Source organism: Daucus carota, chromosome 2, assembly GCF_001625215.2.
Source record: "Daucus carota subsp. sativus chromosome 2, DH1 v3.0, whole genome shotgun sequence".
In the NCBI taxonomy this organism is placed as follows: domain Eukaryota; kingdom Viridiplantae; phylum Streptophyta; class Magnoliopsida; order Apiales; family Apiaceae; genus Daucus; species Daucus carota.
In genome coordinates, this window is record NC_030382.2 from 40,133,213 (window position 1) to 40,146,489 (window position 13,277).

Sequence of the window (13,277 nt, forward strand, 5' to 3'; positions counted from 1 at the left end):
GATTTAATTTTGAGAAAAGATTAATTTTACATCTTAAGTTAACAGGTACAAAAAAAATTCATCCGTCAAACTTCTTAATGCATGCATCATTTTAAGTTAACAGGTACAAAAATATTTCATAAGCAGATATCTCGTAACGTATGCTATTTTTTAAGATTCAAGTCATTTGGTACAAACAGATAACTCCTTAAATAGGCATTTTTTAAAGTTTCAAACATGCAAGTTCAAGTCATTCGGTACAAACAGATAACTCGTGACGCAGACATTTTTTAAAACTCAAACATGCTTGCGTTAACATGTCCAATTTATTAAAGGCATCAGGTACAAACCGATCAACTCTTGATATATACACGTTTTAAGTTAACAGGTAAAAGCATCTTTAGATATATTTACATGGTGTATTAACGGGTTATTTTCTCTCCAACCACGGATCCCAATTCAAGTTATTAGTTACAAACATTGATATATGTGATAGATATAAACATGTTTAAATATACAAGTCCAACTTACTCTTACTCGTATGGTAATATGGTAATACTGATCACCCTCCTCACCTTTAAACTCTTGAAAGCGATTCAAATAGATAAAAAGCGGTCCTATGTACTATGTAGTCCTGAAAGCCAAGTTTGTTCAGTGCTATTAACACATCCTGTGCAGTCATATTTGTGCGCACCTAGTCTTCGTTTCGGCTGTCACATACCGGATAAACTTTATCACACACCGTCCAATTGATATCACGGCATCAGCTGATATCTCACAAATAAAAATATAGATGTTGGGTCTCAGCCCATTAGACTAGAAGCCCATTTACGGGCCCAAGGACATGTAGTCCAAATTACACACAAGTTCTAGACAAGTAGTATAAATATTAAAAACATGTATCCTCAAGGGGTTGGAAATTGAGGGAAAAGAGCCTCCATTTTAATGGCTCAACAATGGATATATCAACACTTATACTGATATATAAAAATGGTCGAAATAAAAAGAATTACAATGTTTTAGAAACGATCAGAATATATCTTATGCATATCTTATACATATAAAATTAAAGATAGTTCGACCAAGAGTACCTACAAATATAAAGAACTAATTCCCAAATAGTTTGATAACATATTAAACTTGACATGATAGACATGTTTTATTTAACTTCTTCATAAATATAAAAAGTAACTGGTGTGTGGCTTGAGCCTATCTTCACTGGGCAAATGGTGTAAACTAAGCATCACCAGTTGAATCTGCAGCACTGCCAGAAGGTGCATCATTCTGATCATCCCCCACGAAACCTCCCATTGTCATCACCCCTTCAACGTCAAAACCTGGTGCACCAATCCCCATACCTCGGGGCTGGAATAGTGTCTCCTGATTACCGGGGGATCACCCTGCTCAGCTTGAAACTCTTGAAAACGATTCATATAGATAAAAAGTGGTCCAATGTAGTGGTGAAAGCCAAGTTTGTTCAGTGCTATTAACACATCATGTGCAGTCATAGTTGTGCGCATCCCCTCGCCACACCTAGCGTTGGCTTCGGCTGTCACATAGCGGATAAACTTGATCACACACTGCTGAATTGATATCACGGCATCAGCTGATATCTCACCCTGATTTAGGATGATCCTTCGCATCAGGCCTGTCACGTTTGGAGCTGGCACCAAATCTGCAGTAATAACAATAGATGGTCAGATAATAAAATGATCAACTGAATCAATCTTACATGAAATAGTGAGACTTACCATTAGATATGCGTTGTTCACTAGAATTTTCGTGGCACTCAAAATTTTCTCTTTCTTCATGAGTTCTCTTCATCTTTTTCACCTTAATGTTTCTATGAATGTTTGAGAATGTATCAGAAGAGATATATGAAAGAAAGAAATGAGTGAGTGACACTAAACTAATGAAAGCTGAGACAGTGACAACTGGCACATATTATATCAGTACGTGGTGTCTTCATTTGACAAGAGATCAATTTTACGTTTTAAGTTAACAGGTCCAAAAGAAAAATCGGCCAAACTTCTTGATGCATGCATCTTTTTAAGTTAACAGGTACAAAATATTTTCATCTCAATCTTCTTGGTGCATATATCGCTTTAAATTACATACATGCCGGTGTTAACTTATTTAAGTCATTAGGTACAAACAGATACCTCCTGACGTATGTATTTTTTTCACAAACAGATAACTCTCCTGGCGTATGCATTTTTTTAAGTAAGTAGTTGGCAGGTACAGATAACTGTCTGGCGTATGCATTTTGTTAAGTTTCAGACATGCTTGTGTTAACACGTTCAACTTATTTAAGGGTATTACGTACAAACCAATCAACTCCTGTGTATGCACATTTAATCAACTTCTGTGTATGCACATTTAATTAAGTTAACAGGTAGAAACATTATTCATATGTTTATATTACTATTTAAGTTACCAGTTACATATGTTTATATTACTATTAATATTTATATTTTTTAAATTAATAGATATAAACATGTTTATATTAACAAGTCCAATTTACTTATTTGGTAATAGCTAGAGATCATCTCTGCATAATTATATTTTTAAAAGAATTTTATTACGCGAAGACATGTGTATAACATGAAAAAATTCATTAGTCCTAAAAATTGTGCATGGACTTTAATTTAGTAAGAATGAATTTATAATCAAAGGGCCTTTTAATTATATATTTTGAAAAAAATATATCAGATATATAGACAATATTAATATATAATTAAAAATTATTAATAACATAAAATGGGTTCTATTCATGTAATTAATAAAATTATAAAAGGATAAATATTTAACATATACTAATAAGATAATATCATTTATATTTAATTGTACTTTTTAATGAATAATAATATTTATTATTAATTTATATATCAGAATATTGTCATTACCGCTATTTTTAATAATTTACTTTTATCATTAAGATAAATTATATCCTAAAATAATTAATTTTCCTCTACAATTTTGTATTAATTGTTAATAATTTTAATTCAACTAAAAATTCATATGAGTTATTGTCAAAACTATATATATAGAGAGATTGTAATATGATATTATAACACTTTAAAATATAGAAGAATAGCATGTTCATGAACCGGCTCAAATCAATCTAAACCGAAATAACAAGGTTTACCAAGTATTTCATACCATACTTTATTTCGGAAATGACATTTTTTTTTTCATACCATACTCCCTCAAGAAATGACAAGATCTAACCAAATATTTACTACCACACTTTATTTCGGAAATGACATTTCTTCATACCTTATTTAAATGACATTTTTTTCACATACTCCCTCAAGAACTCCCTCAAGAAATGACAAGATCTAATTAAATATTTACTACCACACTTTATTTCGGAAATGACATGTCTTCATACCACACTCTCTCGAGAAATAACAAGATCGACCTCGAGAAGTAAGAAGATCGGCCTGTATTTCTTTCTACCACACTTTATTCTCATAATAACAATGTCAATCGGATGTTATCTAAAAACTTGAATTTAGCTCATTTACCATACGATTTAAAATCAAATATAATTTAAATTTAATAAATTTTAGACTCAAACGCGAAAAGACAAAGAAAAACTTGAACTTAAATAACGAGACTCCACGAAAGTTTACCATTTAGTGCATCTTTTATTGAAAACAAAGAGGTGTAAAAAGACACAGAAATGTTAAAGTGTGTTTTGTGATCAACTTTAAAACTAACATCAATGTGATAAGAATAATAATAGCAACTAATGTTGTTCATAAGTGTTTAAGCACAACAACATTACGGCAGGAAAGGGAAACAGAGCTACAATTACAGGAAAGTTTCACATATTTAGTCTTAAACACTTTGAGCAAAGTCTGCAGTCGAATCGGCACCAGCACTGCTTGCATAAGGTTCTCTGTACCACTGATTAGGTTCGCGAGTAATAAAGCTGGCTTCTGCATTTGCGAAGACAACAGAACAGGAGAAACAATCAACAGCTAAACAAAATTTGTAAAAGGGGGAGCATTTTAAGAACATTAATATTTAGAATTTTCCATTTTTGATTCTTAAATGCCTACCAATTACTCTTTTTTTAATTTATTTGTTTTTATTTTATGGCTACTGAATTTATTGTCTGAGGGTTTCTTTATTGTATATGGCCATATGGATTATGGGTTATGCAACTAGCAAGATCTTCTATTTGCTAAACTTGATGGATTTTCTTTTTGTTTATTTATTCAAGAGTTTAAAGACTGCCTTTAAGAGAATCATATTGACCCTCTGTAGAGAGATCTGAATATAGAGATATTTGCTCAAGGAACCTAGGTGTACACATCTGATGCTTGGCCATTGTACAAAATATGTTTCAGTGGTGCTGGTTGTCTAACTACTGAATTAAATTGAAGTCGGCCAGTTTTAAAGGAACTATTAATCGATTGTAGAATAGAAACAAGTAGCATACCTGACAAAAATACATCCTGATATTCTTCATCGTCATATACAAATTGTGGTGGATCTGGAGAGCCAACTCCTACTATGGTGCTTCCACTGCATAAGATAAATTGCAATGGCATATTTACTCCGTAAGGGAGGAAACAAATATCTTGCAATTATATATATATATAATATATTTGTCACTATTATAATATTATGCCTAAAAAAAGTATAATATTTCATAAACATATACCTCCTCATGTATGCAATTTCTTAAGATTCAAGTCATTTGGTGCAAACAGATAACTCCTTAAATAGGCATTTTTTAAAGTTTCAAACATGCAGGTTCAAGTCATTCGGTACAAACAGATAACTCCTGACGCAGACATTTTTTAAAATTTCAAACATACTTGCGTTAACATGTCCAATTTATTTAAGGCATCAGGTACAAAACGATCAACTCTTGATATATAACCGTTTTAAGTTATAAACAGGTAAAAGCATCTATAGATATATTAATATGGTGTATTATTATTCAAGTTATTAGTTACAAGCATTGATATATGTGGTAGATTATTAGTTACAAGTTATTATTATCCAAGTTATTAGTTACAACCATTGATATATGTGGTAGATTTAAACATGTTGAAATTTACAAGTCCAACTTACTCTTACTCATATGGTAATATGGTAATAGCTGATCACCCTGCTCACCTTGAAACTCTTGAAAGCGATTCAAATAGATAAAAAGGGGTCCTATGTACTATGTAGTCCTGAAAGCCAAGTTTGTTCAGTGCTATTAACACACCCTGAGCAATCATATTTGGGCGCACCTAGTCTTCGTTTCGGCTGTCACATACCGGATAAACTCGATCACACACTGTTGAATTGATATCACGGCATCAGCTGATATCTCACAAATAAAAATATAGATTTATCAACACTTATATAGATATATAAAAATGGTCGAAATAAAAAGAATTACAATGTTTTGGAAACGATCAGAATATATCTTATCTTATATATATATAATTAAAAATAGTTCGACCAAGAGTACCTACAAATATAAAGAACTAATTCCCAAATAGTTTGATAACATATTAAACTTGACATGATAGACATGTTTTATTTAGCTTCTTCATAGATATAAAAAGTACTGGTGTGTGGCTTGAGCCTATCTGCACTGGGCAAATGGTGTAAACTAAGCATCACCAGTTGAATGTGCAGCACTGCCAGAAGGTGCATCATTCTGATCATCTCCCACGAAACCTCCCATTGTCATTACCCCTTCAACGTCAAAACCTGGTCCACCAATCCCCATACCTCGGGGCTGGAATAGTGTCCTCCTGATTACCAGGGGATCACCCTGCTCAGGTTGAAACTCTTGAAGACGATTCATATAGATAAAAAGTGGTCCAATGTAGTGGTGAAAGCCAAGTTTGTTCAGTGCTATTAACACATCATGTGCAGTCATAGTTGTGCGCATCCCCTCGCAACACCTAGCGTTGGCTTCGGCTGTTACATAGCGGATAAACTTGATCACACACTGCTGAATTGATATCACGGCATCAGCTGATATCTCACCCTGATTTGGGATGATCCTTCGCATCAGGCCTGTCACGTTTGGAGCTGGCACTAAATCTGCAGTAATAACAATAGATGGTTAGATAATAAAATGATTAACTGAATCAATTTTTCATGAAATATAGTGAGACTTACCATAAGATATGATTTGTTCACTAGAATTTCCATAGCACTCAAAATTTTCTCTTTCTTCATGAGTTCTCTTCATCTTTTTCAGCTGATTGTTTCTGTGAATGTTTGAGATGATGTATCAGAAGAGATATATGAAAGAAAGAAATGAGAGAGTGACACTAGACTAATGAAAGCTCAGAGAGAAAGAAAGAAATGAGAGAGTGACACTAGACTAATGAAAGCTAAGAGAGAGAGACAACTGACACATATTATGTCAGTTCATGAGTACGTGATGTCTTCTGATTTAATTTGATAAGAGATCAATTTTACGTTTTAAGTTAACAGGTACAAAAGAAAAATCGGCCAAATTTCTTGATGCATGCATCATTTAAAGTTAATAGGTACAAATATTTTCATCTCAATCTTCTTGGTGCATATATCATTTTAAATTACATACATGTTGGTGTTAACTATTCAAGTCATTAGGTACAAACAGATAACTCCTAACGTATGTATTTTTTTCAGAAACAGATAACTCTCCCATAACTCTCCCCTGGCGTATGCATTTTTTTAAGTAGGTAGTTGGCAGGTACAGATAACTCCTCTCTGGCGTATGCATTTTGTTAAGTTTCAAACATGCTTGTGTTAACACGTTCAACTTATTTAAGGGTATTACGTACAATTACGTACAAATCAATCAACTTCTCTGTATGCACATTTAATTAAGTTAAATAGATGTTTGCTATTCGAGGACTCTTCTTTCTTACTGCTTAGTTTTTACAACTGAATCGCCGGCCATGAAACTATTGTAATGTCGGCTGGATTAGAAGCCTTTGTATTCAGTTATTCGATTCGGTGTGTTAAGCAGTCTAGAAACTAGACTTGTTCTAATTTAAAGGAATGAATTTGCATTTTGTCAAAAAAAAAACTGGTACAAACATTATTTATATGTTTATATTACTGTTTAAGTTACCAGTTACACATGTTTATATTACTGTTTATGCTATTAGTTACAAACCTTGATATATGCATATTTTAAAATTAATATTATATTATTATTTCAGTTATTAGATAAAAGGATATTTACATTTTCTTAATTAATAGATATAAACATGTTTAGATTAACAAGTCCAATTTACTCATTTGGTAATATCTAGAGATCATCTCTACATAATTATATTTTTGAAAGAACTTTATTACCCGGAACACATGTGTATAACAAGAAAAAATTCATTAGTCCTAGAAATTGTGCACGGACTTTAATGTAGTAAGAATGAATTTTTAACTAAAGTGCCTTTTAATAATATATTTTGAAAAATATATATCAGATATATAGACAATATTAATATATAACTAAAAATTATTAGTAACATGAAATGGGTCCTATTCAAGTATTTATAAAATCATAGAAGGATAAAAATTTAACATATATTAATAAGATGATATCATTTATATTTAATTGTATTTTTTGATGAATAATAATATTAATTTATATATCAGAATATTGTTATTACTTCTATTTTCAATAATTTACTTTTATCATTAAGATAAATTATATTCTAAAATAATTAATTACCTCTATAATTTTTTATTAATTTTTAATATTTATTTGTCATAATTGTTAATAATTTTAATTTAACTAAAAAGTCTCATGAATTAATTTGCTCACATGCCCCATGTTGGGCTATTATTGATAGAATAGAAGATTAGGAATTACTTAAATTTAAAAGATTTTTTTTGCATATATAATAGATGTTTAAATGTTATTAAATTATTTGAACGATGATGGTTTGTAATTCTATTCTTTTTATACGTATAAGATTCGTTAGAGTTGAAAATTAATATTTTTTTATCAATTTTTATGTAGGCAAAAAGGAAATATTATATGTAAATATGAATAATTTATTATTAGATCTCTATACTTGATAATTAAACTTATATAGGTAATTATATGGGTTGAAATTTTAGTTATTTTATTTATTTGAGTGAAGTTACTTGGCATTTTATTTAAAATAGAAATATTATTTATATGGGATTGATCACATAATTACGAAATTCAATCATATATGACTATTTAATTCATATATAAACTCAGCAAATGTCTTTTAATTTTAAAGTTCATTAATCAAAAATCGGTTCATTTCTTTTTTCATTCCTTCCATATGTTTTAGAAATCATAAAAGTATAATTTGAGGCGTATTTTATGTAAATGCAAATTAAAAAAATTTAACAAAATTACCTACAAATATAAAGACCTCGTAACTAAATAGTTAATAACTTGTTAAACTTGACATATTTATTACTCCTTCCGTCCAGTATTGCTTTGACTTTTTATTCATAAAAAAATAGAAAAATAACATGTAAAAGTATGTTTAGTTTGCACCTCAAATTAGCTGTTATTTTAGTAGGAATGGGAGTATATTTTATTTTATGTTTGAATTCACAAAATAAATATTATTAACTACATCCCTAAGGAAGGACATTCAAATCGTGATCAAGGACGGGTTTGGAACCACATACTCACCATTAGTCATAGAACTAGCTACCCTTGCAATGGAATGAGCCGCTTAATCCGCTGATGTCTCATAAAACACACATAATGGGATTTCAAGTCCTTAAAAATTTCTAAACAATCTGAGTATCTGACAAGACAGATCTAAACAAAGAGTTGTCGAGAGAGTCTTGGTAAAATTGCTTCAACTACACTGAGGTTGTCCATCTCAATGTAGACTTGCTGTTTGTCCAGATTTTTTTAGCCAACAGAGTGCTTCTTTGAAATCCAATGCTTCTGCAACTCGGGGATCTAAAACACCTACAAGCCGTCCACCACAACCTGCTACAAATCCACCATAATCGTCTCGCAAAATACAACTAAAAGAGCTTTTACTTTCCTTGTTGAAGAAAGCAGCATCGACATTGCAAGTTAGCCACCCTGATGGGGGGCTTCCAAATCAACATTCCTTTACGCGTAAAACAAGAACTTAGACGATTTTGAGTTAATTACCTGAGCTTGTAGCCTATGTATTCTAACTTCTTCATAAATATAAAAATTACTGGTCAGTGGCTTGAGCCTATCTGCACTTGGCAAATTGTGTAAGCTAAGTATCACCAGTTGAATCTGCAGCATCATTCTGATCATCCCCCACGAAACCTCCCATTGTCATCACCCCTTCAACATTAAAACCCGATGCAGCAATCCCCATACCAGGGGTTCACCCTGCTCACCTTGAAAGTCTTGAAAGCAATTCAAATAGATAAAAAAGTGGTCTAATGTAGTCATGAAAGCCAAGTTTGTTCAGTGCTATTAACACATCCTGTGTAGTCATAGTTGTGTGCATATATCCCTTCGCCACATTAAGTGTTGGCTTCGGCTGTCACATAGCGGATAAACTTGATTACACACTGTTGAATTGATATCACGGCATCAGCTGATACCTCACCAGATTTGGGATGATCCTTCGCATCAGGCCTATCACGTTTGAAGCTGGCACTAAATCTTCTATCACGGTGCAATACTTATAACAATAGATGTTGAGATAATAAAATGATTAACTGAATCGATCTTACATTATAAACGGTGAGACTTACCATAAGATATCAGTTGTTCACTAGAATTTTTGTAACACTCAAAATTTTCTTATTCTTCACAAGTACTCTTCATCTTTTCCGGCTGATTGTTTCTATGAATTTTTGGGACAATGTATCAGAAGAGGTATACAAAAGAAAGAAATGAGAGAGTGACACCAAACTAGTGAAAGCCAACAGTGAGACACTTGGCACATATTATAAATCTAATTTTGAAAAGAGATTAATTTTTACGTTTTAAGTTAACAGGTACAAAAAAAAAATTCATCAGTTAAACTTCTTAATGCATGCATCATTTTAAGTTAATAGGTACAAACAGAGAACTCCTGACGTATGCAATTTTTCAAGGTTCAAGTCATTTGTACAAACAGATAACTCCTGACAGCTGACGTAGGCATTTTTAAAGTTTCAAACATGTTTGCATTAACACGTCCAACTTACTTAAGACATTAGGTACAAACATTAATATATGCATTAGATATAAACATGTTCAAATTTACAAGTCCAACATACTCCTACCCTTATGGTAATATGGTAATAGCTGATCATGATCACCCTGCTCACCTCGAAACTCTTGAAAGCTATTCAAATAGATAAAAAGCAGTCCTATGTAGTTGTGAAAGCCGAGTTTGTTCGGTGCTATTAACACATCCTGTGCAGTCATAGTTGTGCGCACTAAATCTTTGGAGCTGGCACTAAATCTTCTATCACGGTGCAGTGTAGTAATAACAATAGATGATGAGATAATAAAATTATTAACTGGATCGATCTTACAAAACAGTGAGACTTACCATAAGATATCAATTGTTTACTAGAATTTCCGTAACACTCAAAATTTTATTATTCTTTTATAAGTACTCTTCATCTTTTCCGGCTAATTGTTTCTATGAATAATATTTGAGACAATGTACAAGAAGAGATATACGAAAGAAAGAAATGAGAGAGTGACACCAAACTTTTTAATGACAGCGAGACACTTGACACATATTATATCAGTTCAGGAGTACGCGGTGTCCTGTGATTTAATTTTGAGAAAAGAACGCTTTTACGTTTTAAGTTAATAGGTACCAAAAAAAAAATCATCGGTCAAATTTCTTAAAACACACATCATTTTAAGTTAATAGGTACAAAAATATTTCATCCGTATAAACAAATACCTCCTAACGTATGCAATTTTTCAAGATTCAAGTCATTTGGTACAAACATATAACTCCTTAAATAGGCATTTTTTTTAAGTTTCAAACATGCAGGTTCAAGTCATTCGGTACAAACAGATTACTCCTGACGTAGGCATTTTTTAAAATTTCAAACATGCTTGGGTTAACATGTCCAATTTATTTGAGGCATTAAACTTTATATGATAGACATAATAGACATTAAACTTGACATGATAGACATGTTTTATTTAAATTCTTCATAAATATAAAAAGTACTGGTGTGTGGCTTGAGCCTATCTGCACTGGGCAAATGGTGTGAACTAAGCATCACCAGTTGAATGTGCAGCACTGCCAGAAGGTGCATCATTCTGATCATCTCCCACGAAACCTCCCATTGTCATCACCCCTTCAACGTCAAAACCTGGTCCACCAATCCCCATACCTCGGGGCTGGAATAGTGTCCTCCTGATTACCAGGGGATCACCCTGCTCAGGTTGAAACTCTTGAAGACGATTCATATAGATAAAAAGTGGTCCAATGTAGTGGTGAAAGCCAAGTTTGTTCAGCGCTATTAACACATCATGTGCAGTAATAGTTGTGCGCATCCCCTCGCCACACCTAGTGTTGGCTTCGGCTGTCACATAGCGGATAAACTTGATCACACACTGCTGAATTGATATCACGGCATCAGCTGATATCTCACCCTGATTTGGGATGATCCTTCGCATCAGGCCTGTCACGTTTGGAGCTGGCACTAAATCTGCAGTAATAACAATAGATGGTCAGATAATAAAATGATTAACTGAATCAATCTTACATGAAATAGTGAGACTTACCATAAGATATGCGTTGTTCACTAGAATTTTCGTGGCACTCAAAGTTTTCTCTTTCTTCATGAGTTCTCTTCATCTTTTCCACCTGATTGTTTCTATGAATGTTTGAGAATGTATCAGAAGAGATATATGAAAGAAAGAAATGAGTGAGTGACACTAAACTAATGAAAGCTGAGAGAGTGACAACTGGCACATATTATATCAGTACGTGGTGTCTTCTGGTTTAATTTGACAAGATATCAATTTTACGTTTTAAGTTAACAGGTACAAAAGAAAAATCGGCCAAACTTGTTGATGCATGCATCGTTTTAAGTTAATAGGTACAAAATATTTTCATCTCAATCTTCTTGGTGCATATATCGCTTTAAATTACATACATGCTGGTGTTAACTTATTTAAGTCATTAGGTACAAACAGATAACTCCTGACGTATGTATTTTTTTTTCACAAACAGATAACTCTCCTGGCGTATGCATTTTTTAAGTAGGTAGTTGGCAGGTACAGATAACTATCTGGCGTATGCATTTTGTTAAGTTTCAAACATGCTTGTGTTAACACGTTCAACTTTTTAAAGGGTATTTCATACAAACCAATCAACTCTTGTGTATGCACATTTAATCAACTCCTGTGTATGCACATTTAATTAAGTTAACAGGTAGAAACATTATTCATATGTTTATATTACTGTTTAAGTTACTAGTTACATATGTTTATATTAGTGTTTATATTTATATTTTTTTATTACTCCCTCCGTCCCAAAATAGTTGTCACATTTGGTTTTGTACCGGTCAAATTGACTAAAGTTTGACCGAAATTTATTAATATTTTATCAATTTACAAAATAAAAAATACATATCACCGGAAATAACTTTTAATATACTTTAAGATGTAATTTTCAGTTTTTTAAAATAATGAGTGATTGACTTATAATCTTTGGTCAAAACTTAGTCAATTTGACCAACAAAAATATAAATGTGACAACTATTTTGGGATGGAGGGAGTAATAGATATAAACATGTTTAGATTAACAAGTCCAATTTACTCATTTGGTAACAACTATACATAATTATATTTTTAAAAGAATTTTATTACGCGGAAGACATGTGTATAACATGAAAAAATTCATTAGTCCTAAAAATTGTGCATGGACTTTAATTTAGTAAGAATGAATTTATAATCAAAGTGCTTTTTAATTATATATTTTGAAAAAAAAAATATCAGATATATAGACAATATTAATATATAATTAAAAATTATTAATAACATAAAATGGGTTCTATTCATGTAATTAATAAAATTATAAAAGGATAAATATTTAACATATACTAATAAGATAATATCATTTATATTTAATTGTACTTTTTAATGACTAATAATATCTATTATTAATTTATATATAAGAATATTGTCATTACCTCTATTTTTAATAATTTACTTTTATCATTAAGATAAATTATATTCTAAAATAATTAATTTTCCTCTACAATTTTGTATTAATTGTTAATAATTTTAATTCAACTAAAAATTCATATGAGTTATTGTCAAAACTATATATACAAAGAGAGAGATTGTAATATGATATTATAACACTTTAAAATATTGA

At 31.5% G+C, this 13,277-nt stretch overlaps 3 protein-coding genes and 1 long non-coding RNA gene across 4 annotated transcripts; all 4 read right to left on the minus strand.

The window, feature by feature from the left end:
* Nucleotides 1-1,295: 1,295 nt before the first annotated feature.
* LOC108207555 (nuclear transcription factor Y subunit B-9) lies at nucleotides 1,296-1,803 on the minus strand. The gene is made up of 2 exons (XM_017377993.1): nucleotides 1,731-1,803; nucleotides 1,296-1,654 (listed from the first exon to the last, which is right to left on the minus strand). The coding sequence occupies exons 1-2, from the start codon at nucleotides 1,801-1,803 to the stop codon at nucleotides 1,296-1,298; spliced, it is 432 nt and encodes a 143-aa protein (XP_017233482.1).
* A 1,809-nt stretch (nucleotides 1,804-3,612) lies between these two features.
* On the minus strand, nucleotides 3,613-4,589 carry LOC108208419 (uncharacterized). The gene is made up of 2 exons (XR_001804298.2): nucleotides 4,433-4,589; nucleotides 3,613-3,926 (listed from the first exon to the last, which is right to left on the minus strand). It is a non-coding gene; the product is annotated as an uncharacterized LOC108208419 (long non-coding RNA).
* A 1,016-nt stretch (nucleotides 4,590-5,605) lies between these two features.
* LOC108207556 (transcriptional activator hap3) lies at nucleotides 5,606-6,196 on the minus strand. Its single transcript, XM_017377994.1, has 2 exons — nucleotides 6,124-6,196; nucleotides 5,606-6,045 (listed from the first exon to the last, which is right to left on the minus strand). Exons 1-2 carry the CDS (start codon nucleotides 6,194-6,196, stop codon nucleotides 5,606-5,608), a joined length of 513 nt encoding a protein of 170 aa, XP_017233483.1.
* A 4,965-nt stretch (nucleotides 6,197-11,161) lies between these two features.
* Nucleotides 11,162-11,750, minus strand: LOC108207558 (transcriptional activator hap3). Its single transcript, XM_017377995.2, has 2 exons — nucleotides 11,678-11,750; nucleotides 11,162-11,601 (listed from the first exon to the last, which is right to left on the minus strand). The coding sequence occupies exons 1-2, from the start codon at nucleotides 11,748-11,750 to the stop codon at nucleotides 11,162-11,164; spliced, it is 513 nt and encodes a 170-aa protein (XP_017233484.2).
* Nucleotides 11,751-13,277: the final 1,527 nt, after the last annotated feature.